The 27,180-nt window shown below is 44.7% G+C and overlaps 1 protein-coding gene across 2 annotated transcripts in view; it reads left to right on the plus strand.

Annotated features, from left to right (window-relative positions):
• METTL15 (methyltransferase like 15) overlaps positions 1 to 27,180 on the plus strand; it is a 347,029-nt gene that overhangs the window by 287,948 nt on the left and 31,901 nt on the right. For both annotated transcript variants that reach the window (XM_054972078.1, XM_054972077.1), the window contains exons 4-5: positions 20,645 to 20,836; positions 22,845 to 23,023. In XM_054972078.1, coding sequence (XP_054828053.1) covers positions 20,645 to 20,836; positions 22,845 to 23,023 — 371 coding nt within the window. The remainder of the gene's footprint in view (positions 1 to 20,644; positions 20,837 to 22,844; positions 23,024 to 27,180) is intronic.

Consider the following 27,180-nt stretch of genomic DNA (forward strand, 5'->3'; position numbering starts at 1 on the left):
AAGGTTGCCTAGATCTCTGCAGTGGCTCTGGAGTCAAATTTCTGGCATAAGACCTTCATGCCCAAGCTTCAGTGAAACAGCAAGGGGGTTTGGATTAAATTGAACAATTTAATTACAACCCAAGAAAAACGCCTAAGAAGGTAAAGATCGCTATCTTTCAGTACAGGACAGATTTTAAAAAGAATTAACTGATTTAAGCGGATTAAAGAACTGCTACAGATTGGGCATATACGGGGGAAGATTCCGGCAAGAAAAATTTTGAAAAAGTAATTTTGCAAGAGAAGTTAGCGTGGAAATTGGACTATTGTTTACATACCTGCGGCGAGGAAGAGATAAGGGACTGTGAGAAAGTTTAAAAATCGCGAGAACTGCTGTGCAACGTAGGGGAACAGAAAGTATGTCAAAACCATAAAGAGACGGGTGAGGAGGGACCTTGTCTGAATGCCGGAAGTAGGGCGACGCCATTTTGGAATAGGGCAAGGGAAGACCTCAATGAAAACAGAAGTAGGCCATCTTTGAAGAAGGTAAGGGCGAATACTTCAGCATAAAACCATAGAGAAAAAAAGCCCGACATTTTGAACACTTTGAAACAGCGTTTAACAAAAACAAACTGGATTTGGACTTTTAAAAACATTAGAAAGTAATAAATTAGCGCCACGGAGTTAAGGAAACGGGCAGACTCGTGGGAGCGAAGCAGAGCAAGCCCCACGATGTCAAAGAAAGAGTGGCAAACTACAATGGAGAATTTGGACAAAAAAGTTTTGGAGGGGAACAAGGAGCTTAAAGACATGATGCTGGAGATGGCGAAAGAACTTAAAGACTTTAAAGAGACACTTAAATCGGAAATGGCAGAACTTATGAAAGGTATGGATAAAATACAGAATGACCTACAAGTTACAGAGCAGAGAGTTAATGTAGTCGAAGAAACGGTAGAAATGTTGGCAGAAGTGCATAAGACTGAGATGAGGGGAATGAGAGGGAGAATGGCCATTGCGGAATGTAAACAGATGGAAAAGCAATTAAGATTTCGTGCGATCCCAGAAATTGAGGGGAAAACACCCAAAGAGCAGATTACAGAGATTTTGGCAGACTATCTGGGGAAGGAGGAGGAACAGATTGCAGCGCTTCTGGACGTGGTGTACAGAATTAACTCCAGATTTGCAGCCCAAAGGAAATTACCAAGGGACATGATTGTGCAATTTATTACCAGAAATACAAGAGAATCAATTGTGAGCAAACAATTTCAGGACCCATTAGAAGTCGATGGAAAAGAGGTGAGAATCATGAAAGAGCTGCCCAGATCGGTGTTGTTGGAGCGGAAAAAATACAGAAAACTGGTTCTGATGTTAAAGGAGCTGAAAATTAGATACAGATGGGAAATACCAGAAGGACTGACATTTGAGTTTGGTGGAGCAAGAAAGAGCATCAGATCTGGTCAGGAGATGGAGACTTTCATTAGGGAAAATGAAAAGGACTTACCAAAAACCACAAGAAAGTGATCATGGAGTGTAAAATCATATCTTGGAATGTTAATGGACTAAATTCACCTTGTAAACGTAAAGCTACTTTCCACTGGTTGTTAAAACAAAAATGTAATATAGTCTGTCTGCAGGAGACACATATTAGAAAGCAAGACGTAAAATATTTGAAACTTGCTAAATTGGGAAAAGAATTTGTTGCTGCTTCTAAAAAGAAAAAGAGAGGTGTTGTACTATATGTAAAAGATGAATTGCAGCCCAGACTACTGTTAAATGATGCAGAAGCTAGATATATAGCAGTGAAAATTATATGGAATTCTAAGAAGACATTGATGATTGGGATTTATGCACCTAATGGTGCAAAAGAGAATTTTTTTAAGGACTTAGAGAAACAACTAGATGACTTGTCCTATGATCACATAATCTTGGCTGGTGACTTCAATGGAGTTACAAACTTGGAAGAGGATAAGCAGTCTAAAGCAGCTCACAAAAAAAGAGGACTATTGCCAAAGACTTCATTTGCGCTCAAGGAACAAGAAAACCTAGAGGATGTATGGAGGAGACAATATCCTAAAATGAGACAATACACATTTTACTCTGCAAGACATCTGACACTATCAAGAATTGACATGATCTGAGCCTCTAAGGATTTGGCACTATGGACTAGAGACGTGGAGATAATGCCTAAGGTAGGCTCAGATCACAATCCAATTATGTGGAGATTTGGGAAAAATCTCAAAAGGAAAGGATGGAGAATAAATGAAGATCTGTTACAAATAGAAGAAAACATTGTGTTGCTGTGAAGAGAGACCAAATGTTTTATACAATACAACTTGAATAAAGCAGTGTCGACTAATAAGGTATGGGACACATATAAAGCAGTGATAAGAGGCATACTAATGGATTCGAATGCAAGGAGCAGGAGGAAAAAGGAGGAAAAGAGATTGGAAATTTTAGATAAAATAAAAGCCAAAGAGATACAGCTCAAGAAAAGACCGGGGGAAAAGAAAATATATCAGGACATTAAAATCTTGCAGGAGCAATTGACGGCAATGGATAACAAAGAACTAGAATGGAATCTCAAGAGGATGAACCAGAGGTTGTTTGAAGGGGCTAACAAACCCGGGAAGTATTTGGCGTGGCAATTAAAAAAAAGGAAGAAGAAAATTATAAGTAAAATTCTGGAAGATGATAGGGTGTTGATGAATCAAGCTGCCATTAGTAGAGCCTTCTTTAAATTCTATGCAAAACTGTACCAAAAAAAAAGAAGTGAGTAAGAGTTCAATAGCGGAATATTTAGAGAAGATGAAAATTCCGACAATCTCTGAAAAATGGAAAGAGAAACTAAATAAGGAAGTGACAGAAGAAGAAATAAGGGACGCTATACAATCAACCAAATTAGGGAAGGCACCAGGACCAGATGGCCTAACGGCAAAGTTCTACAAAGTGATGGTTAATGAACTGGTGCCCTTCCTGAAAGAGGCAATGAATGGAGCAATGCAAGACCAAAGAGTTCCTGATTCATGGAATGAAGCCAACATATCACTGATTCTGAAGGAGGGTCAAGACTTGACAAATGTTAAGAATTATAGACCAATCTCCTTGTTGAATAATGATTATAAAATATTTGCAAAGGTGTTGGCAGAGAGACTGAAAGAATGGATGTCGGAATTCATTGCTGAGGAACAGGCGGGATTTTTACCCAACAGTCAAATTAAAGACAATTTGAGGACAGTGATAAACGCTATTGAATACTATGACAAGCACTGTGACAGAGAGGTTGGTTTTTTCTTCGTGGACGCGGAAAAAGCATTTGACAATCTGAACTGGGATTTCATGTTTGCCACTATGGAAAAGCTGCTAATGGGAGAGAAGTTCATACAAGCGGTTAAAGAAATTTATAGAGACCAAAGTGCAGCAATCATAGTGAATGAGGACTTGACCAAAAAATTAAAAATAAGAAAAGGAACGAGACAGGGGTGCCCTTTGTCACCATTGTTATTTATCTTGATTCTGGAAATACTGATGATTCAAATACGAGAGGATGACACAATTCGAGGTATGAAAATAAAAGAGTTTTCCTACAAGGTCAAAGCTTTTGAGGATGACATAATGCTAATAGTAGAGGATCCAATCGAAAACATGCCAAAGGTAATAGAGAAAATAAAACAATTTGGAGACCTGGCTGGATTTTATGTGAATAAAAAGAAATCAAAGATTCTATGCAAGAACATGACTAAGCAGAAGCAGCAAGAGCTAATGGAGATAGACTGTGAGGTAACTAACAAAGTAAAATATCTGGGTATTGAACTGACTGCGAAAAATATAGATCTGTTCAAAAATAATTATGAGAAACTGTGGATACAAATACAGAGAGACTTAATAAAATGGAACAAACTGAACCTATCCTGGTTGGGAAGAATAGCAGCAGTAAAAATGAATGTTTTACCACGAGTAATGTTCTTGTTGCAAACCATTCCAATCATCCGAGACTCCAAACAATTTGACAAATGGCAAAGAAAAATCTCAGACTTTGTGTGGGCAGGCAAGAAACCTCGAGTGAAAATGAAGGTATTACAAGATGCAAAGGAAAGAGGTGGTCTGCAACTGCCCAACATAAAGTTATACCACGAAGCAATATGTCTGGTATGGCTGAAAGACTGGATGATGTTAAAAAACCATAAGCTTCTGGCGTTGGAAGGACATAAAAAAATATTCGGTTGGCATGCGTATATGTGGTACGATAAAGTAAAAGCGGACTCTATGTTTTTGCATCACTATATTCGAAGAAACCTCTTCACAGTCTGGAAGAAATATAAGGCGTATATGGAGGAAGGAATTCCTTCATGGGTGGTTCCGTATGAACTAATAGATCCGAGAACTGTTGATAATGAACAGCAATGCTTAACGTACAAGGAGATTATACAAATACAATATTCAAAGTTGAGAATAAAGACAGAAGAAGAATTGTCTCCTTGTTATGGATGGTTCCAGTACAGACAGATCAGAGATCTTTATAATGCGGACTGCCTGAGAGGAGGTATAAGATTGGAAAAATCGGAGCTGGAGGAAGTGTTATTACAAGAAGGCAAGAAAGAAATATCTAAAATCTATAAATTACTTCTGAAATGGCATACAGAGGATGAAACAGTAAAAGTCCAGATGGTGAAGTGGGCAATAAACTTTCACAAAGAGATAACGATGGAGGCGTGGGAGCATCTATGGAAAAACACATTGACGATTTCAACTTGTACGAATATTAAAGAGAACGTGTATAAAATGATTTACAGATGGTATTTAACACCAAAGAAAATTGCGCTAGGAAATACCAATATGTCGGACAAATGCTGGAAATGCAGAAAGCATGAAGGATCACTATATCATATGTGGTGGACTTGTGAAGTGGCCAAGCAGTACTGGGGAGAAATAATTGAAGCAATTAATGAGATTTTGCAAATCCAAATTAATAAGAACCCAGAACTGTTGCTACTGAACCTTGGAATGGAGACTGTTCCAGTGCAGCATAGAACATTGTTATTTTACATGTCTGCTGCAGCAAGACTTTTGTATGCGCAGAAATGGAAGACACAAGAAATACCAACTGTAGAAGATTGGATTTATAAATTGCTGTACATGGCAGAAATGGACAAAATGACCAGGAAACTTAAAGAGCTTGACCTAGGGCAATATATTACTGATTGGGGGAAACTGAAACAATTTTGGGGAAAAAATGGGATGTAAAAGGAGAACTGTGGCAGTTTGGGAATTTTTAAAGAAAAATAAGGATAAGAGAGAGAGGGGGGATCTTACCATATAGGGGAAATGTAATTATACCTAAGCTAGTATAAGGGTTAGGGGAATTCTCTTTCAGAGTATATGAATAAGAGTATAGTTAAATATATTAATGGGGTATACTATATATACTACAAATGCTATATAATGTTAGTGGATCAGGTTGTATATTATATAATGACTATATAAAATGGTGTTGTGTGCTGTGCCACATTGGTGGCATGGCACACAGTAGGGGTTTTATAATACATATTATATTGATAGTAGTATATTTGATAGAATATATGTTTAAAAGAAATAGAATATATTTAAACTAAGATTTTTGTTATATATTATACTATATCATACTGGTCTGCTATATTGAGGGCTATAAGATGTATTCTATATTGATAGTATAACTGATAGATGTATACTATATTGATAGTATATTTGATATATATGATAGAATATCTGGAAAAAAATTAGAATGTGCTTAGAGTAAGGGATTTCATTAAGTAATAAGAGGGGTTAAGGGTTGGAAAGCTGTTGGAAGTCGATAGGGAGGGGGGAGGAAAAGGGTGGGGGATAGGGTTAATTAGATATTAAGTGATTGTATGTATTAAGTTTGAATGGTATACTCACCAATAAAAATTTTTATATAAAAAAAAAAGCCCTGCTTCATTTTGCTGGCACGGGGACGCGAGTTAGCAACTGCTTGCTGCGGGGAAGTTTTTCTTTTTGCAAGAGTGCGGCTTGTGCCTTAGGGCTTTGGGACTTTGGTTGCAAGAGAGCTTACTCTATTCTCCATTCCTGTTTAATTTATTTCTCCTTTCAATTCTGGTTTTCTTGAGAGCACTTCTTTAAAAATCCTTTTACCGTACTATCGGGTTACTCTCATTTCTTTCCACTTTCGAGTCTTTGGGTTCTGGGGCTCAATCCCCCCCCCAAATACTCTTCTTTTTTTCTGGGTTGCCGGTGGGTTCTATTGTGCTCTGACCCCACCCACTCGCAGATCCACAGTGGGTGCAAGGCAGCTTTGGGCGCTGTCTGCTTGAGTTCTTTCCTTCTTTCCCCCACTTTCTTTCTTGGCTGCTGATGAGGTGCAAGGGGAGATTGCTATTGGGCTCTGTGAAACACCTACTCTCTGGTGACCGGCAGCTCGCTTTGGGGGGCTCTCTGCTTGACTTCTTTCAAAGCCTTTCACTCCCTAAATAGTGGGTGACTTTGGGGGAGCTTTTCTGCCTGGCTTTTGAGGTGAAGGGTGGGCTGCTACTGGCCTCTATGAAACACCCACTCTCTGACGACTGGCAGCATGCTTTGGGGGCTCTCTGCTTGACTTCTTTCTAAGCCTTTCACTCCCTAAATAGTGGGTGACTTTGGGGGAGCTTTCCTGCCTGGCTTTTGAGGTGCAAGGGGTGCTGCTACTGGCCTCTGTGAAACACCCACTCTCTGACGACTGGCAGCACGCTTTGGGGGGCTCTCTGCTTCACTTCTTTCTAAGCCTTTCACTCCCTAAATAGTGGGTGACTTTGGGGGAGCTTTCCTAACTGGCTTTTGAGGTGCAAGGGGGGGCTGCTACTGGTCTCTGTGAAACACCCACTCTCTGACGACTGGCAGCACGCTTTGGGGGGCTCTCAGCTTCACTTCTTTCAACGCCTCTCTAGAGTGTCTTTTGTGGTGCATTCTTCCCTCTCTTCTGGGGTCCAGCTGGGTGCCCCTTGGCTCTCCCCTACCCTGCTCCAAGCTTTTGGGGCCCTGTACTTCATCTAAAATTCTCACTTGTTTGTAGAGAGATCTTTTCTCATAGCACCATGAGGATTGGAAATAGGCATAAGAGTGGTTGTGGTGGGAAGAATTGCAAAGGTTGTCCTGGGTGCCCATCTTTGCCCAGTACCAGTGGCACCAGGGACAGGGAGACCTCAAAGGCAGCACCTCGTTCTACAGGTTTGCTTTTGGGGATCGAGGAGCAGGCAGAAGAGCTCTTCGCATTCCCCATGGAAGATCAGCTGCCAACACTCTCTGTGGAGTGATCTCAGGAAACCCTGGAGGGTCTGGCAGAAACATCCAGCTCCTTCCCACCGCCACGTTAGTGAGATAGGTGTCTTTAGTGGCCCTAGGGTTGGCCCCAGTATCAGTAGTCCTGAGACCAGGGTGGGGTCAGATCTCTAAACCACCCCCAAGGCACCATCCCTTTTGGTATGCCATGTTGTATATGTGGGTTCTGCTGCTGAAGATACCAGCTGTGAAGTGGGGGCTCCATTCCTTCATCTTCACATCCCTTTCTATGTGGGAGGCGTTCTCCCAAAAGTGGAGTTCAAGTAGCCTTCCCAGAAGATGGAGAAGGCATGTGTTCCTGTCCATTCAGACGCGCCTGGCCCAGGTGGTTTCTGACTCTGACAATGGACTTATCTCTCAACCAGGGGGGTCCATCTTCTCGTCGAAGTGGGATGACACATGTCCACCCTGTGGGTGTTATGTCTTCCTTTTCTGGATGTTCTGTTGCAGCTGCTACCAGGTTGTAGAAGTGGGAAATGGTTGCAGAACACGATAGAGAATTGACCCTTTTAGTCTGCTTGCTGTCCTTCCCCTTGCTTGTGCATCACGTTCGGTGAAGTGGGTATCGTCGGCAACCGTCCTGCTCCTCAAGCGCAGGGGCCCCCTCAGTGCGGAGGCTGTTTCCGCTCCCCTCCCCCAGCCATGGGGAAGAGGGCTGCGGCAAGCACATGAGTTTCCTTTGTTGAGTGCATCACATTCGGTGAAGTTGGTATTGTCGGTGACCATCCTGCTCCTGCAAGCGCAGGGGCCCCCCGAGTGTGGAGGCTGCTTCCACTCCCCTCCCCCAGCCGTGGTGGGGAAGGGGGCCGCGTCAAGCACATGAGTTTCTTTTGTTGACTGCATCACGTTCAGTGAAGTGGGTATCGTCGGCGACCATCCTGCTCCTGCAAGTGCAGGAGCCCCTCCAAGTGTTGAGGCCGATTCCGCTCGCTTCCTCCAGCCGTGGGGAGGGTGACCATCACAACAGCATGAGCTTCATTTGCCAATGCTGCCACGTTCGGTCATGGGGGTGTTGTTGGCGACCGTCCTGCTCCAGCAAGCGCGGGGCCCCTCCGAGTGGTGAGGCCAATTCCGCTCGCTTCCTCCAGGCGTGGGGAAGAGGGCCGCGGCAAGAACATGAATTCTGTTTGTTGACGGCATCGCGTTAGGTGATGTGGGTATCGTCGGCAACCGTCCTGCTCCTGTGAGCACAAGGGTCCCTCCGAGTGGAGAGGCCAGTTTCAGCAGACTGCAGGGCATGTGCAAGGAGGGGTGAGGCCACCATCACCCACCCATCAAAAGACACCTCTCCGATGTGGTGGCCACCCTCCACCTGCACACACAACTCACCCTGTCCCCAGGAAGGAGGCCCCCACAGGGAGGGGGCAGCCGCCACCATCACCCACCTCTGTCTTGGTGGCCATCCTATTCCTACTCACCTCCAACCAGTGCAAGCTAAGGGGGCCCCCGGAGGGAGGGGGCGGCCGCCACCATCACTCATCTCTCTGTCTTGGCAGCCGCCCTCTCCCCACTCACCCCCAACTGGTGCAAGCTAAGGGGGCCCCCGCAGGGAGGGGTCTTCCACCATCGATACCCACCTCTCCAATGTGGTGGCTGCCCACTGCTGGCTTCCCCACTCACCCCCAACCGGTGCCAGTGAAGGAGGCCCCCTCAGGGAGGGGGCAGCTGCCACCATCACCCACCTCTGTTTTGGCGGCTGTCCTCTCCCTACTCACCTCCAACCGGTGCAAGCTAAGGGGGCCCCCGCAGGGAGGGGGCGTCCGCCATCGATACCCACCTCTCCGACGTGGTGGCCGCCCACTGCCTGCTTCCCCACTCACCTCCAAACGGTACCAGTGAAGGGGGCCTGCACAGGGAGGGGGCGGCCGCCACCATACCATCACCCACCTCTCTGTCTTGGTGGCCACCCTCTCCCTACTCACCTCCAACCAGTGCAAGCTAAGGGGGCCCCCACAGGGTGGGAGCTTCCACCGTCTATACCCACCTCTCCAATGTGGTGTCTGCCCACTGCTGGCTTCCCCACTCACCCCAGTGCCCGTTGCCAGTGAAGGAGGCCCCCGCAGGGAGGGGGCAGCTGCCACCATCACCCACCTCTGTTTTGGTGGCTGCCCTCTCCCTACTCACCTCCAACCGGTGCAAGCTAACGGGGCCCCTGCAGGGAGTGGGCAGCCACTGCCATCACCCACCTCTCTGTCTTGGTGGCCGCCCTCTCCCCACTCACCCCCAACCCATGCAAGCTAAGGGGCCCCCCGCAGGGAGGGGGTGGCCGCTGTCGATACCCACTTCTCTGACATGGTGGCCACCCTCTGCCCTCTTACCCACTCACCCCACCCTGTCCCTGAGAAGGGAGACCCCGCAGGGAGGGGGCGGCTGCTGACACCCACATCTACAATGTGGTGGCCGCCCTCTCCCCAATCACCCCCACTTGGTCAAGTGAAGGGGGCCCCCACAGCGAGGGGCGGCCACCACCATCACCCACCTGTCTGTCTTGGTGGCCGCCCTCTTCCCCATCGTTGCCACCACTTCCAGCAGATGGGAGATCTCCATGATCGGCACTCCTCCTCTGAGACGTCTCCAATCCATGGAACTTACAGTTTCCTGTGCACTGGGGGGGAAGGGATCCATCCTTGCTGCCATGGCCAGACCATGGGTTTTGTTGGCAGCCACATCCTTCACGGCCCCCATGTGTAGGTCGTACACGATCCCCCGGCGATGGACATGGTCCCAGGTGTGAGGGAGGGGGCCACAGCAAGCACATGATTTGCCTTTGTTGACAGCATCATGTTCAGGGAACTGGATATCGTCGGTGACCGTCCTGCTCCTGTGAGCGCAAGAGCCCCTCCGAGTGGGTTGACTGCTTCTGCTCCCTTCCCCCAGGTGTGGGGGAGGGGGCTGTGGTGCCCACATGCCCTTCCTTTGCCAACTCCTCCACGTTCGGTGAAGTGGGTGTCATTGGCGACCATCCTGCTCCTGTGATCGCAAGGATACCTCTGAGGGTCAGTCCCCAAGGTCCACTGAAAAGTAGGACAGTGGCCCAGGTCAGAGCCCTGCCCTTAACCCAAGCAAGTAGACACACCATGTCACTGAGGTGGGATTCATTGGCCACTGCCCAAAGAGGCTCCCTCTGAATAGGGTAGCATAAGTCTCCTTCCCCCAAGGTGTGGAAGACATCCTTTCCATCCCTCCCATGCCTTCCATTCCAGCAAGAGGCCTTTGAATTGCTGCATGATCTCCTGTTGCGGAGTTGGCTTTCACTCAAGTACATCCATTCATTTCTCATCTTGGGGAGTTGGTCTCCCTGCCCCCAGGGAGGGCATCTGTTGTTGATGCAGCCCCATGTAGGTGGGTTTTGTGGGCAGCCACCTCTCCTGGACAGGAGCACAAGTCTCCCTCCTTCCACCAAGGACAGGTAAGGGTCAGTCAAAATAGGGGAGGGGAAGTTGTTGTTTGTCTAAGACTTTGGAAAAGTGATAATTGAAGAGTGTTACATGAAAACCTTTGGGGGGGAAGTCTACTAAAGTGAAAATATGTGGGAAAAACAAGGCCTACTGAATCGAACCGGGCCGATCCTTTTAAAAGTTCGTGGTCCGTGAAAGTCCACGAACCACGAACCGGCGGTCCGTGGCCAACTCCTGGTCCATGCCCATTTCTACCCTTGAGTGAAAAGGTGATTCATACAGAGACACAAACATTGATTCTGGTGGGCATAGGCAGTTCCTGAGCACAATAATAGTCTCACAGAATGCATTTTGTGCATTTAGCTTCTCATTAGGGGAATATAATTTGGAAGTATTTATTTTCTACTTGCCTCAGAAAGAACTGCTAACACTGTCATTTTGTGAGTAAAGTTATTGCAGAAGACAGGGTATTAATAGTAGCCTCCTCTCAAGCAAGTAAAGGCAGTATTGTATTCCTTTTACAAAAAGCAAAATGATCAAAAGACATTAGGATCATTACATGCTGAGAATTTAATTCCCAAGTATGGATAAACTAATTTTGATTTGGACCATGGCCTCCCTCACAGAGACCCAAAATAGCCAGGGAAACTGTTTGCCTTCTGGGGAACTGTTTCAGGTTAAAAAAAAAAAAAACAGCACAAGCAGGAAAGTGTTGTCAGACTGAGGCTTGAATAAAAGTTGCAATCCAGACTACCCCTTGCAATGAGACAAAAGTCCATCGGTTTCAAAAGGCTTTACTGAAGATAAACAACCATTATAAGTCCACACTCCCAGATACAAGGATCAAGGCTGAGCTTAGAAATTGTTACAAATGACAGGCAAAAGCAAAGGTACAGAATAGCAGTTCCCTGCTGGCTCCATCCTCCCCCTCAGTTCTCAAAACAATCAGCCCGAGGGTGAGAAAGTGAAAGTTTCCCAAGGCAGATATATGTAGACAACATTCCTCTTCTCTCTGTGAGCTTCCAGCAGAAGGCTTGCCACCTGCAAAGAAAACACTTAATATACAGACAGGATCAAAATGGAGTTTCTTTGGTTTAAACACAGTCAGAACCTGACATTCTGCCCCCTCTAAAAAGTTCCTCCCCCAGGTTTAAGAGGATATAGAGTGTGAAATGCTTTTAACAATTTAGGGGCTTGAATATGAATAGACTCCACCCACTCATCATGCCCAGAGTCAAAATCCTTCCATCTAATGAGGTAAAACAATTTATTGTGTCTAATTTTAGAGTCCAAAACTTCTTGCACTTCATAGTGGATTTGATCATCAATCAAAGTAGGTATTGGTGGAGAGGTGGTATGCCATTGATTTTCAGGGGGGACCTTTTTCAGCAAACTGATGTGGAATGTAGGATGGACTTGACGTAAATTTTTTGGTAAGTCAAGTGCTACAGTAACTTTGTTGATCACCTTGCGAACAGGAAAAGGTCCCAGGAACTTCAGAGCCAATTTACGGCTTGTTTGAGTCACTCTTAAGTTCTTTGTTGAAAGGTAAACAAGATCTCCTGGATGTAATTCCCATTCGGCCACACGATGGCGATCGGCGTATTTTTTATAATCCTGTTTGGCTTTGTCAAGATGTGCCTGAATTTGAGTCCATTGTTGTGCAGCTTCCCCCCACCATTCTGAAACATCTTTGGGAGCCGTTGGAGGGGGAAGAGCTTCAAAAGGATAGGGTTTAAAGTCATAGCCATAAACTACTTTGAAGGGCATTTCCCCTGTAGAGGCATGCACACTGTTGTTATAGAAAAATTCTGCCAAAGGTAGTAGATCAGTCCAATTATCTTGTTGAAAATTAATATTACATCTGAGGAATTGTTCTAGTATTTGATTAGTTTTTTCCGATTGTCCATCGGTTTGTGGATGGTGGGCGGAGCCCAAGCCTTGTTCCACGCCCATAAGTTGAAGGAGCTCCCGCCAGAAGTTGGCAACGAACTGTCTGCCGCGGTCAGATATTACCTTCGATGGAAAAGAATGTAGTTTTACAATATGTTTCATAAAAATGTCCGCTAATTTCTTTGCTGAAGGTATAGTGGTACAAGGAATGAAGTGGGCTTGCTTTGAAAATAGATCCACTACGACCAGTGTACATGTGTGGTTCTTGGAGGGGGGAAGATCTTGGAGGGGGGAAGATGGATAAAGTCCATCGAAATAATTTCCCAAGGTCTGCTTGGGGTTTCAAGGGGTTGTAATAGTCCTGGAGGCTTCCCTTTTCATGTTTTGGCGCAGAGACAAATTGGGCAGGAGGCCACATACTGGGAAACATCTTTGCGTAAGCCTGGCCACCAGAATTGTCTCTGTAATAGGTGAAGGGTTTTTAAATATCCATAATGGCTAGCAGTTGGGGCATCATGACAACGTTGCAATATTTCTTTTCTTAAGCTAGCAGGTACATAGAAACGATCACCCCAAAGCCATTCCCCCTGTGCAGATTGAGTTAGCTTCTCTTTGGGCACATTTTCCCCCTCCTTTTCCACTTCGTCTTTCAGTGTTTGTCTCCACCCCTGATCTGGGCGAGGAGGTTGGGTTGCATGGCTGCGCATTGTGACCACACCTCCTAATTGCATAGGCGAAAATACTGTGTCTACTGTTTCCTCCCTCTTGCTTTTGAGTTGGGGCATGCGCGATAGAGCGTCCGCTAGGAAATTTGTTTTGCCAGGCAAAAATTTGAGAGTGAAATTAAATTTGGAAAAATATTCTGCCCATCGTAACTGTTTTGCATTCAATCTCCTAGGGCTGCGTAAGGCCTCCAGGTTTTTGTGCTTCATCCAAACTTCAAAAGGATGACGGGCCCCTTCTAGCCAATGCCTCCAAGAGGAAAGCGCTGCCTTGACTGCAAACGCTTCCTTTTCCCAGACATTCCAATTTCTCTCTGATTCCGAAAACTTGCGAGACAGATAAGCACACGGTTTAAGGCTATTATCTTCCCCCCTTTGCAGGAGCACACCCCCTATCGCCGTATCGCTGGCATCTACCTGCACAATGAAGGGGTGATTTTCATTGGGGTGTTGTAGTACTGGCTCGGATATAAATTGCTGTTTTAAAAGATTAAAAGCCAATTGGCATTGTGGTGTCCATATTAGCTTGGAGGATGGCTTTTTGGCTTGTTCCCCTTTGTTTTTTGTCTTAAGTAGTTCTGTGAGGGGGAGAGTGATTTGGGCAAAATTCTGTATGAATTCTCGATAGAAGTTGCCAAACCCCAGAAAGGATCGTAGTTCTTTACGGGTTGTAGGGGTTTGCCATTCTTGTACTGCTTTAACTTTGCCTGGATCCATTTTTAGCCCATTTTTTGAAATGCAGTATCCTAAATAACTGAGTTCAGACTTCTGAAATTCACATTTGGATAATTTGATGGGCAATTTGATGGCACATGAGGGTGGTTAATACTCGTTGTACCAATTGTATATGTTCTTCTTCTGTCTCAGAGTAAATTAAGACATCATCCAGATAAACAACCACCCCTTTATATAAAAATTCATGTAGTACTTCATTGATCATGGACATGAAAACTGAAGGGGCTCCAGCCAGGCCAAAAGGCATGACTAAATATTCATACTGCCCTAAAGGCGTATTGAACGCAGTCTTCCATTCATCCCCCTCTCTTATGCAAACGTGGAAGTAAGCATCTTTCAAGTCCAATTTTGTAAAGATCTTACCTTGAACCACGACGTTGAGTAGATCTCTGATGAGGGGTATTGGATAAGCATTTGTGGAGGAGACTGCATTGAGTCCTCTGAAATCGGTACATAGTCTTAATCCTCCATCCTTCTTTTTAACAAATAGTACTGGGGCAGCATGAAGACTATTAGCTGGTCGGATAAATCCCCTTTCTAAATTGGTGTCAATAAATTTGCGTAGTTCCTCTCTTTCGATAGGGCTCATTGGATACAATCTGCCCTTGGGTAAGGTGGCTCCTGGAAGAATTTCCACTGCACAATCGGTCCTCCTATGGGGAGGTAAGGTGTTAGCTTCTTCTTCTGTGAAAGCTTGTAGATAGGCTCGGTATTCTTTAGGTATTTGGTTGATTTCCTCTTGGGTTAAGAGAGCCTGTTCCATTAGGGTAGGATTGGTACCCCAATTTTGATTCCAACGGTGATCTCTGCAGTCGTCTTGCCGAAAAGTAATGCTCCCGGCCGGCCAATCAATGTCTGGGTTGTGGTTCCACAACCACCTGCTACTCAAAATCAGCGGGTATTTGGCTGTAGAGCTAATCACAAAGGATCTCATCTCCCAATGCTGTCCCATTCCTGTGATCACAGGTATGGTTTCAGTGGTGACTGGGTTCATATTGGAGCCGTCCATTTGTTCAAAAATAACCGGAGTTTCTAGTTCCTTCATTGGGAGGACTAATCCATTAACTAGAGCGGGTGCAATAATATCTCGGGAGCATCCAGAGTCAATAAGTGCTTGTACACGAATATGAGTCTTTCTTTCGGGATTAACTAACGTAACTGGCATGAATAATATGGACCCTCGTGGTCTTTCCACTATGGGAACGGACTGTTTTTTGATCTGCCGTTTGGGTCCTGTTACGACAGATCCATCTCGTTTCCTGAACTTGGGGTCTCGGGTCCTTCTTCTCCAATTAGAGTGGTTGAATTGAATTCCATAACTTTTTCCAGCTCCAATCCCTTTTCTGGAGGATTTCTTTCGGTGGCGCCGCGCCCTCTAGTAGTCCGAGGAGCTGGCGTTGGGCAGTACGGCGGGGGAAGGGTGGTTGAGGTTGTACGTGCTGGCTGGAACGGAGCTCATTGCACAGGCCTGAGTGGACATTGTGCTGCATAATGATCACTTTGGCCACAATGTAAGCACAGTCCTTGACGCCATCTAGCTTCTCGCGCTCCTCTAGCCACGTATCCGGCTCCTCTTCCCCCTCTGACAATTATCGAAGTTCTTCGATGCCCTGTTGCTTGTTGTTGCTCTACGAGCCGTACCTCCTGCATCCGGTTTTCTACTTCACACACCAATTGGATCCAACCCAATAGTGTTGGGGGGTTGTCTTGCATAAGAGCCCGATCCAACAATTTAGGATTCATGCCTTGTTTAAACAAGATTATTTTTGTAGACTCCTCACATCTCGGGCATTTGGTGGCTAGCTGTCGGAATTTAGTTACATAGTCCCTGGCCGACAGATTGCCTTGCCTAATGGTTTGCAATTCCGTTCGGGCTCTATCTTCTTCTAACGGGTCTTCATATTGGGCACGGAGAGCTGCTACCAAGCCTTGTAAGGTGTCTAGCTCCGGGGGCCCCAATTCATACAAAGTTACATACCATTCTGCCGCTTTTCCTTGCAGTTGGGATCCTAGGTGTTCGATTTGACTGGTTTTGTCCTCGAACAAATGTCCCCAACGACTGAAAAACTGAAGTGCTTGTACTAAGAAAAGTCCTAGTTTCGAAGGATCTCCATCAAAAGTAGCTTCCAGCTTTACCCATCCCATCGGCAACTCTTGAGGTCTGGCGACTGGGGCTGGAGTTGGTAACGGATAGTACTGTAAAGGCGCTGGCTGCCACGGAATCGGTTGAGCAGGTGGTTGTTGAGGTCTTGGCTGTGGGGGGACCTGTGGTCTCGGAGGCGGAGGCCCCTGTGGCCTCAGCTGCGGGGGGGCCCTGCAGTCTCGGTTGTGGGGGATCCTGCGGTACTTGCCGTGGACGATAAGGTTGCGGTGCTGGGCCCCGTGGAAAAGGGTGACGAGGAGGCTGTCTGCGCGGCGGCGGGAGTCTTGGGGGTTGCTCTTGGGGCTGAGGCGGTTGGTCTCTTGGTCGAAGCGGATGCTCTTTCGGTTGAAGAGGAGGCTGCTCTTGAGGTCCCTCCTGGCCCCTGTCTCTCGGGGGTCCCGGCAGAGGACGCTTATCATCAGCAGGGGGTCCATCATCTGCAGGGGGTCCCTGAGGGAGATCTTCTGGTAAAACATCCGGTGGACTTTGTGGAGGGTCAGGCGGTGGTATCACCGGTGCTTGCTGGTCATCCTCTGGCAAGAGCGGTGGGTCCCGATTTGCAGGGGGGACCTGGCCTTGTGCCTGCGTTAACACTGGTGAACCCCTCGGGAGAGGTGCTAGCTGTTGGAGGGCTGCTACGCCTCGACCTATCGAGATCCTAGGACGCTCCCCAGCTTCTTGTTGCGGCTCCTCACCTCGTCCTTCCATAACTAGCACCGATAATAAGTGCACGGCGTGGGCTAAGCTCTCCTCCATGGTGCCAATTCTATCTTCCAGTCTTTGAACATGAATAGGCACCGAAGTATCGACATCCTAATAAGGCAATTCTTGGGGCAACTCCGGTTGGAATGGCACTGCATCTGCATATTCTTCAGAGGACGTGGTTGCACGGGACCAAGGTCGAGTTTCTCCCATTCCAGTCACCCCGGTAGTTCCACCTTCCTCAGATATGCCAGCAAGGATTCCTTTTGCTAGCCCTGTTATTGCCGAAAATCCCGCGTCAACGGCTAAAGTTCAGCCCTGTAGTTGCTGCCAACTTTGATTACTTGATTCACGTTGCCCCGTCCGTGTGGTGACTTCGGCATAATCCCAGCTCATCAAGTCGCGACGGGTGGTCTCCCAATCCTGGGTATACTCGGTACCTCTGGGATCCCATTCCTCCAGTTGCTCGGATTCTTTATTCCACATGTACCACGGCTGGTTGCTGGCCCACGCCTCGATCAGTGTTCGGGATTGCTTGGGAAGCTCCCAAATGATGCTAGGTCCTTCCTCCATTGACGAACCGACCATCCGCCTCACGTCAATGAGCAACATGGAAAACACCGTGCTTGCTCTCCTCTCCCTTGTCGCTCTAGGCCTGGAGCCCCACTGCCTCGGTGTAGGCAAAGATATCAGGGGTTCCGCCACCGCCCGCGGTCGAGCTCCCAAGTCCCTCCGGACGTCATGGGTGCCAGCTCTGTCGGGTGCGAGGGGATACACTGTAGCAAGACCTGACTCTGTTCCCCCTGGAACGGGTTGAATTGTTGTAGTAGGTTCCACTCCTTCCGTGTTGGAGACATATGGATCAAACAAAGGGTCCCTGTCGGGTGCGGCCTTGGTATCCATCTCCTCCAGCCAAGGCATTGGAACAGAGGTGATTCATAACAAAATGTCAGACTGAGGCTTGAATAAAAGTTGCAATCCAGACTACCCCTTGCAATGAGACAAAAGTCCATCGGTTTCAAAAGGCTTTACTGAAGATAAACAACCATTATAAGTCCACACTCCCAGATACAAGGATCAGGGCTGAGCTTAGAAATTGTTACGAATGACAGGCAAAAAGCAAAGGTACAGAATAGCAGTTCCCTGCGGGCCCCATCCTCCCCCTCAGTTCTCAAAACAATCGGCCCCAGGGTGAGAAAGTGAAAGTTTCCCAAGGGTGTCTGAAAGGCAGATATATGTAGACATAACATTCCTCTTCTCTCTGTGAACTTCCAGCGGAAGGCTTGCCACCTGCAAAGAAAACACTTAATATACAGACAGGATCAAAATGGAGTTTCTTTGGTTTAAACACAGTCAGAACCTGACAAGTGTAAGCCCTCTTTCCCCATGTGCCACAGTCCTAGATCTAAACCACAGTCCCAGAACATAAGAAGAGCCCTGCTGGAACATACCAGTGGTCCATCTAGGCTAGCATCCTGTCTCACAGAGTGATCAACCAGTTGCTCAGGGGACCAACAAACAGGACACAGAGGTCAAGCCTTGCCCCTTGATGTTGTCTCCTAGCACTAGTATTCAGAGATTTACTCTCATCCATGAATCTCTCTAACCTCCTTTTAAAGCCATCTATACTCATGCCTATCAGTATGTCCACTATCAGTGAATTCCATAGTTTAATTACTCAATAAAAAGAATTATTTCGTTTTGTCCTGAACCTGTTGCCCATCGACTTCATTGTGGGCCCCTCTCCCAAGTTCTTGTGGGATTAAGGAGAAAAGTTCTCTCAATCTACTTTCTCTAACATGTGCCAAATTTTATAAATCTCTGAGTCAGTATTTTCATTGAGTTTTCCATGACAGCCCCCAAATCTCTTGCAGTCTTAGTCTCAGTCAGTTCAGGCCCCATCAGCATATATTTTAAATTAGGATTTTTTGTTCATCATGCATCACCTTACATTTACCAACATTGAACTTCATTTGCCACACTGTTGTCTGCTCACTGAATTTACTATAGCAATTAATAATCCACTTTGGTTTTTACCATCCTGAATAATTTGGTAATATCTGCAGATCTGGCCACTACACCCTGGATTCCAAATAATTTATGAACAAGTTAAATGGCAAAGATTCCAACACCAATCCTAAGTCTCTGCTGCTCAGTTCTCCCCATTGCAATAACTGCCCATTTATTCCTACTGTGGCTCCTGATTAGGGGTGTGTAGTTTGGTTTAGAATTTGGATTAAAATACCAAAAAAAAATTGATTCTGTGAAATACAGGTATTCCCGATTAAAAAGCTATTCTGGTAAATTTCGGCATTTGTTTCCTATGGGGAAATAAATCTGAGGGATATCCAGTGAGGCAGGATTTACCTTTGCAGAAGTCATGCTGATTTTCCCAACACAGGCTTTGTTTTTTGATGTGCTTATTTAATTCTCCCTTTAATAACAATGTCTACTGATTTACATGGCACAAATGTTAAGCTAACTGCCCTGTAATTCTCTAGATCCTTTTGGAATTCCTTTTTTAAAAATTGGTGTGACACTTGCCAGTTTTCAGTCTTCTGGTACAGTGGCTTTTTTTAGTGCTAAGTTATACACTGGAATGGGATAAGGACTGTAGAATATAATACTGTGTACTGACTGTTGCTGTAAGTCTGCTCCTACTGGGTAGTTCTGCATCATGTCATATATCATGTCAACTTGCTTATGTTTTTGTTTTCAGCATTGTTTTCAGTCTTGTTTCAGATTTTTGCTTGTTTTCAGATTTCTGCAAGCCTTCTTATCCTATTGTATTCTTTACTGAATGTCCTGGTAATTGACTGTATTGACCTACTCAGTGTAATCTTCTTGAATCTCAATGAGAAAGGTGGACTATAAATAAATAAATGGGCTAGTAGATCAAGTCTCACATTTGAGTTCCAGGTATACACTGTTAGGACCTGGAGACTTACTGGTTTTTAATTTCCCCAGTGGGTCTAGAACTTCATCTCCTATCACCTTAATTTAACTCAGTTCTTTAGACTCCCTTCAGAGTGAAAATAGTGGCTTAGCATGGGTAATTGGTTTAAGCTTATCAATGACAGCTAAGCTTACTCAGGAATATCCTACTGATTTTTCCCCCATTACACCATGTTTCTGAGATACCCACTATATCTAAATAGTCATTTAGCAGGAGGCACTCCATTCCTTCCAAACACTCCTTCTGTTTGCTTTGAAATGTGATCTTTGTTCTGGTTAGTTTTACCTATGGCTTACTCTATATCTTTGCTGTCAGTTAATGAAAACTACACCAAGGTCTGGTCTTGGAATTTTTATAATGTAGGGAGGAAACAGCTTCCTACTCCTGTAAATTCTGAGGTTTATTTTCATATTTATTAAAGTAATTTAAATAATAAATTTAATTTAAATAGCTTGCATCTCAGATTTGAGCAGCCCTTCTAACTGATCAAGTTTCTAAAATTTCTGATAACCATGTCCAGTGATCAAACAAACAGGGACTTCAAAGTCAGAAGATACAGAAGGTACAATTTCACTTTTCTGGATTTACCCCCAAATTGGCCAGAATCTACTGCAGCAGCACTAGAAATTTGAATAGCTGGGAGAACCAGAAACTACTTGACAGTATTTTTGTACTGCTGGCTTCTGATCAAGGTGCGGTTTATTGTAGCAATAGGGATCCACAAACAAATGAGTAAATATTGTTATCCAGATTCTGAAAGATGGTTATCTTTTCTCTTATTCTTCTTGCAGGCAACAAATTCAACCTCTTCTAGGACAGTTTAGTCAAGCAGAAGCCTTGTTAACTTCTGCTGGAGTACAGCCAGGGAGTCTGGATGGAGTTCTTTTGGATGCTGGTTGTTCTTCTCTGCAACTGGATACTCCAGAAAGAGGTTTTTCCTTGCGAAAAGATGGCCCTTTGGACATGAGGATGGATGGGGACAGGTATATATTGATAAAACAGTTCTTCCTTCCAACAAGAAATCAATTTTTCAACAGCACACTGAATTTAATTTCCTTTTGAGGCTACAGAGTTCTTCCTCTGCATACACATAATAATTCAGCTTATACATAATAATTCAGCTTTTATTTCCTTTGGCAAAATAATTTTCTTTATAGTGTATGCAGAGGCCTTACTGGTATTTTTTTTTACAAAAAAACCATATACTGTGCCTTTACAGATGTTCACAATGGCATGGATTCTATAAGATAGTATTTATATTTGAAATGGTAGAAAATAGTGAGCAATTTTTAAATGAGTGACAGAGAACTGGAATGTTCACAAAGGTAAAAGTTATAAAACCAATAAGTTCCTATAAAAACATATTACTTATCTTTGAAAGTCAACTGATGATGGCTTTATTCTATGCTGTTTCAAGGAACTGTAATAAACTTCTGAGTAGTATGCCTACATGTACATGTCTCTTTGGCAAACCGTCTACTTTGTGTTTTCTATGAAGCATATCAAAACATTATATCATATGCTTATATTAACAACACCTTCCAGTGAACATCTTCCACAATTGTGCATAGTCTAGCAAGAATATGTAACAATAAATATCACAAAAAATTAGTCACTATCTTAGGCTGCAATCCTATGCTTTCTTACTAGGGATGTAGTCCCATTGAATTCAGTGATACTTACTTATGAGTACACATGTTTAGGATTGCACTGCTAGTCTAGTAGCAGGTATACCAATTGCAGCTACCACTTAATGGTAGCAAACTAGTACATGTGAATCTCTGTGTGGCAGGACTAAAGTAGCTTATGTGCTATTGCATAGACCAAAGTAAAATACTAATGACAGGAAAAGAGTGAATGAATTAAAACAAAATCCTAATAATAGTTGGATGCAAAATATTGTGTGAAATTCTCTAAATAATACCCTGGAGAGAGAACATGTGGTATTATGCAGTTTAGTTAATGTAACCAAGAATGTTACAACCTAAGCCTGGACTCCATGAATGCAATTTAAAGACAAGACATGTAGATTTCACACTAAAGATGAATTACTGTTAAATCAGATTGCCAAAGAATTAAGTAAGCAAACCCCCTGCCAAGATACAGTGAAATCAGACTCACCTGGGCTAACAAGATGAGAGCTCAAAAAATAAAATCTAAGAAATGAGAGGATATATTGTCTCTTTTTTATGTTAGTAAATCTCTATGCAGTTGCCCCGAAATTTGCTGTAGTTACAGGTACTCCAATGCTTAAATGGAGCACTCTTGACTACAAGTTGCATAGAGGACTCTGATTCAGAGGCAATGTGTACATAAAACTCCTCAAACTACTCCGATAAGGAGTTATAAAGATGAAAGAAATGCTAATTATTCTATTACACTGTGGGAATGTTATCCAGACTGATAATTTCTAATATCTTTCTTTCAAAAGGTATACCATTTCTGACTTGTAAGACCTTTAAGTGATCATTAAATACCTCACATTTTCTTCTCAGAAGATCATTTTTCATAACACCAGATGTGACGGAAAAGGTCACAGAGATTAAGGTTCTCCTTTCTGATCAGGAAATAGATCAAGTAATGTGATTTCTTAGGAAAATATCTGCTTGTAAAATGAGTTCAGGTCCTGGCATTATGCAAGCAAAGGCAGCTTTAGCAGTATTTTGTCTTTTGAATTATACTTGAGCTAAATCTATTTCTTATAATGTGAAAGTTTACGATACAATGACATTTCAACTATTCTTTCAGTGAATTAATGTTAGAAAGTTGCAGGGTAAGGGGAGAAATCCTCCATATGAATTAATGAGAAGCGTGATTTACAAGGTAGAAGCTATTTCTGCTTTAGAATGATTTTTGCCTCTTATGTTAAAATCTCAGAAGCACTTGTCTGCAGTGAGTATGTGTTTGACTTTATGTCTCAATGCTGTGAAGCTTCACCCCTTGTCAATGAAAGCTGACGTCAGTGAACTAATTGGCTCTTCTTGTGCGTAGGTATCCTGACATGCCCACCGCTGCTGATGTTGTGAATGCTTTAGATCAACAGGCACTTGCGTCCATCCTGAGAGCATATGGGGAAGAGAGGCACGCCAAGAAAATAGCTTCAGCGATTGTTCAGGCACGCAGCATATACCCCATCACCAGAACTCAGCAGCTTACCAGCATTGTTGCAGGTACCCTCATTAATTCTGAGCAGTGTCTGAGAGAGAAAAAATATTAATCCACAAAGTCCCATAGGGATCTATTTGTACTGGAAATCATGCAGGATCTAATCCTGTCTATCCTGCTCTGATGTCAGCTATTTTTTATATGTTCCTATCTTTTTATGTTGTAGGTTGCTGGTTATTTTATTAATAGATTTTACATGAAGTCATTTACAGTTTTTGCCTACCAAATGAAAAATGGGACGACAAGAGGAGTGACAATGTTTTATCATGACTGTTAACAAGCTCTGTTAACAATGCAATGACAGATAATTCTATCTTTGTTTCAACAATCTAACTTTGTTGTTTGGCAAGATGTCACAATTGCCCAGCTAGTGAAATAATCTATTTTATTATTTTATTTATTTATTTTTTCACACTTCTATTCCATCCTCCCCGCAAGCGGGCTCAGGGTGGATCACAACCCATTAAAATACAATAAAATTCATTTCCATAAAACATTTAAAAACATCATTAAAGTAAAAACATATTTCTAATTATGCAGTCACCCTTACAAACTAAAACAGGATAGTGGATAGCTTTCGCAGGAAGGGTTCAATTTTATACACCCCTTGTTGTTTCAGGCCAGCGGAGGCCCAGATCTCAGCCATGTGCCTGGTGGAACTGCTCTGTCTTACAGGCCCAGTGAAAAGATAGTAGGTCTTGCCAGGTTGGTCTCAGTAGGCAGAATGTTGCACCAGGTGGGTGCCAGGGCCAATTTCTTGATTGTAACCAATGAGTTGACGCAATAAATTTGATTTTAATTTCTGATTTATAATGGCTAGTTTAGTAAGGCTTATTGGGACATATGATCTTGGCTGCTGTTGACTCAGCACCTTGCAAACTCATGGCCACTGGATACAAAACAATGACTGCTTTCTGGATACAAGAAAAATGCGCAGTGACTAGAAAATCAGTCATCTGACTATTCATCTTCATTCTTCTGTGCATCCCCACATTGGGACTGCGCACACGCAGGCCAGCCGTCGGAGAAACTTACTAGCTTCTTTAGAGCTCCGTTAGGGGCCGCTTCTCCCTGGTCACAAAGACTAACCATTTTCCCCTCCTAAAACAGGTCCTGTGACCTAGGAGAAGTGACCACCCCTTTCCCTCAGTTCTCTCCGAGCCACCGTGAAGAGAGGAACTTTGTTTCAGAACTCGTTCATTCTTACCTTAATACTTATCGATTCTTTGGATTTTTTACTTGGACTGGACTTGGATTTGGTTATTTGTGCTTACCAATGTGGCTTTGTTGTCTTGTGCTGTGAGAATTCTCAGCATGAATTTCTGTACTGGACTTAGATTTTCGTTATTTGTCTTTTGATTTGGCTTTGGTGTATCTGAACCATGTTTCCCATGTTGTACCAGTCAAGCACGGTAGCGGTATGACCGAGATGTCAGAAAAATCCCTCTTTACCCAGTGTGGTACTAAAATGACCAAGTCCAACCAACATGACCTGTGTCTTCTGTGCCTGAGTGAGGAACATAAAGTTGGCTCTTGTACCTTCTGCCAACAATTTATCCCAAAGGCCAGAAATAAGAGAGCCCAGAGACTTAAGGCTGCACTATAGAATAAAATGTTTGCTGGGGCCAAGTCTGTGTTGTCAAAGAAGTCGGGCTCTTCTGGGCACTTGGCTGTTTCTATACAGAAAGCTGACAAGCCCTCAACCACTCCAGATTGCTGCTCCAGGGTAGGATCCGTGGCTTCAGTGAGAGCGACTCCAAGATCAGATCCGATGGCTTTGAAATCTTCGGCACTGTGTTCTTCCCTGGAACCAAGACCTTCCTCAGAGCCCCCTACTAAGAGAGCTAAGAAGATGAAACATTCATCTAAATCCAGCCATAGTCGAGAGCATCAGAGTTGATCCAAAGAGCACAGATCCAAAGAGGATGTCATCCTAATCCCACCCAAGACTCCATCACCTCACTTCCACTCCTCTAGCCATCCTCTGTTGTAGGGTGACTCAAGAGGTGCAGATACGATGTCACTGGCAACTTGCCCCGATCTTTGGACAATGGAGCATGGTTTTGAATCAGTCTCTTTTGTTATACCCACTCCAGTGGGCAAATTGTCGGGTCAAATCTGAGGCGCGACTCTGAGATGATCTGCAACTTCAAAGGAATGGTCTCTGACTCTGAGATGTTCTGTGACCCCAAGAAAGCGTTCACCAACTCCGAGTCACTGAAGCGAGCATGGATCCAAGTATGGACGCTTTTCAGAACTGAGGAGGGCAATTCAACTGGAGCATCATTTGGCCTGTTGCATTCACCCACTATATCACTGCCATTGGACTGGAGGTCCTCATGGATTTGATGCATCAGAACCGAGACCTTTGATGTCATCCGGGAGGGCATGGTTTCCACCATCCTCACCGGCCCAACTGCAGCATTCTTATGACTCCGATGAAGAAGATCTTGATTACCGCCTGGAACCGTTGGATAATGGATCTGAGGCCTCGGAGCCATCCCCAGATGAGAACCTGACACCATCTTCGGGGGCACCTTATGAAGATCTACGCTTGTATGTGGAGCAGATTGCTTGAATGGTGCAAGCACTTGATTTGGATGTGTCATCTTCTGTGCCCAAGATGTCTGGCAAGCTGTTAGGCAGACGTTACAGTGATGCTCCAGCGTCAAGGACCTGGATGAGGTGATCCTAAAAACATGGGAAGCCGATGAAATTGCCAGCAACCTCCAAGAGGCTAAAGGCCATGTTCAAAGTGAAGCATCCAGTACCTTCCTCTTTAGTGACAGAGGAATTTCAAAAGCAAGGTTCTCATTTAGTTCCAACTGACAAGGAGGGCAAGAAGATCGACGCATATGGAGGATGACAGTATTCGATTTCGGCCCTCAATCTGCACATTGGTAACCATCAAGTTATTATGGGGGGTTACCAATTGTTCTTATGGGAGAAATTGTCTCACAACATCACCAGACTCCCAGAAGATAAGAAAGTGATGTTTAATCTGCTCCAAACTGAAGCCATAAGGGTCTCAAAGCAGCAGATGAATGCTGGCCATCACACAGTAGAGGCTTCTGCCAAAGGCTGGTGCCATATTGATCCAATGTCACTCATGGTTTAGATCCATGGCTTTACCACCTGAGACCAGAACCAAAGTCAAGGAGATGCCCTTTGAAGGGTCGACCTTGTTTTCTGCAGCCACACATTGATTGATTGATTGATTGATTGATTACATTTCCTCCCTCCCCATCGGACGGGCTCAGGGTGGTGTAACAACATACAATTTATAACATATAGTTTAAAACAATAAAAACATTATAAAAGATGAGACTTTGTCTCAAAAGAAGAAAAATCGCCAAACGGCAAAGGCATTGGGCATTGTACAAGACCAGCAGACTTATAAGCCCAGGTATTTTCCTAGACATCAATACTCTTACCAAAGATATGACAGGCCATATAGGCAATGCCAGCAGCCACAGGCCCAGTTCTCATGATCTTACCAATTGTCCCAACCAGGGGTCATTTCCTAGAAAAAGAACTGCAGGGACTCATTAGCATAACCATTAGCATATCTCATTAGCATATGCCACACACCCTGACATCACCAGAAGTGTGTCAGAAGGCAACATTCACCCCTCAGGCTCCTTTCCCCCAAAATCTCCAGGTATTTCCTTAAAGCAGAATGAACACAAAGCAGCCTACCCTCCTCTGGAGAGCCAGCCCTGCTTGCACCCATGCACTCACTCTATCTCACAAGTCACAAATGAAAATAAAGCGGCATGAATTCCAAGCAGCTTACGTTCCTTTGGAGCCCAGCCCCACTCAGCTTGCACCCATTCACTCATTTTCTCTCTCCCCCCCTCCACGAGTCACAAATGAAAGTAAAAGCAGCAGAGCAGAATGAATCCAAGCAGCTTAAGTTCCTTTGGAGCCCAGCACCACTCGGCTTGCACCCATTCACTCACTTTCTCTCTCTCTCTCTCTCTCTCCCCCTCCCCCCCCCCCCGCTCTCACAAGTCACAAATGAAAGTAAAGCAGCAGAGCAGAATGAATCCAAGCAGCTTAAGTTCCTTTGGAGCCCAGCGCCACTCAACTTGCACCCATTCACTCACTTTCTCTCTCTCTCTCTCCTCCCCCCCCCCCGCTCTCACAAGTCACAAATGAA

The sequence above is a fragment of the Eublepharis macularius genome, chromosome 2 (assembly GCF_028583425.1).
Source record: "Eublepharis macularius isolate TG4126 chromosome 2, MPM_Emac_v1.0, whole genome shotgun sequence".
In the NCBI taxonomy this organism is placed as follows: domain Eukaryota; kingdom Metazoa; phylum Chordata; class Lepidosauria; order Squamata; family Eublepharidae; genus Eublepharis; species Eublepharis macularius.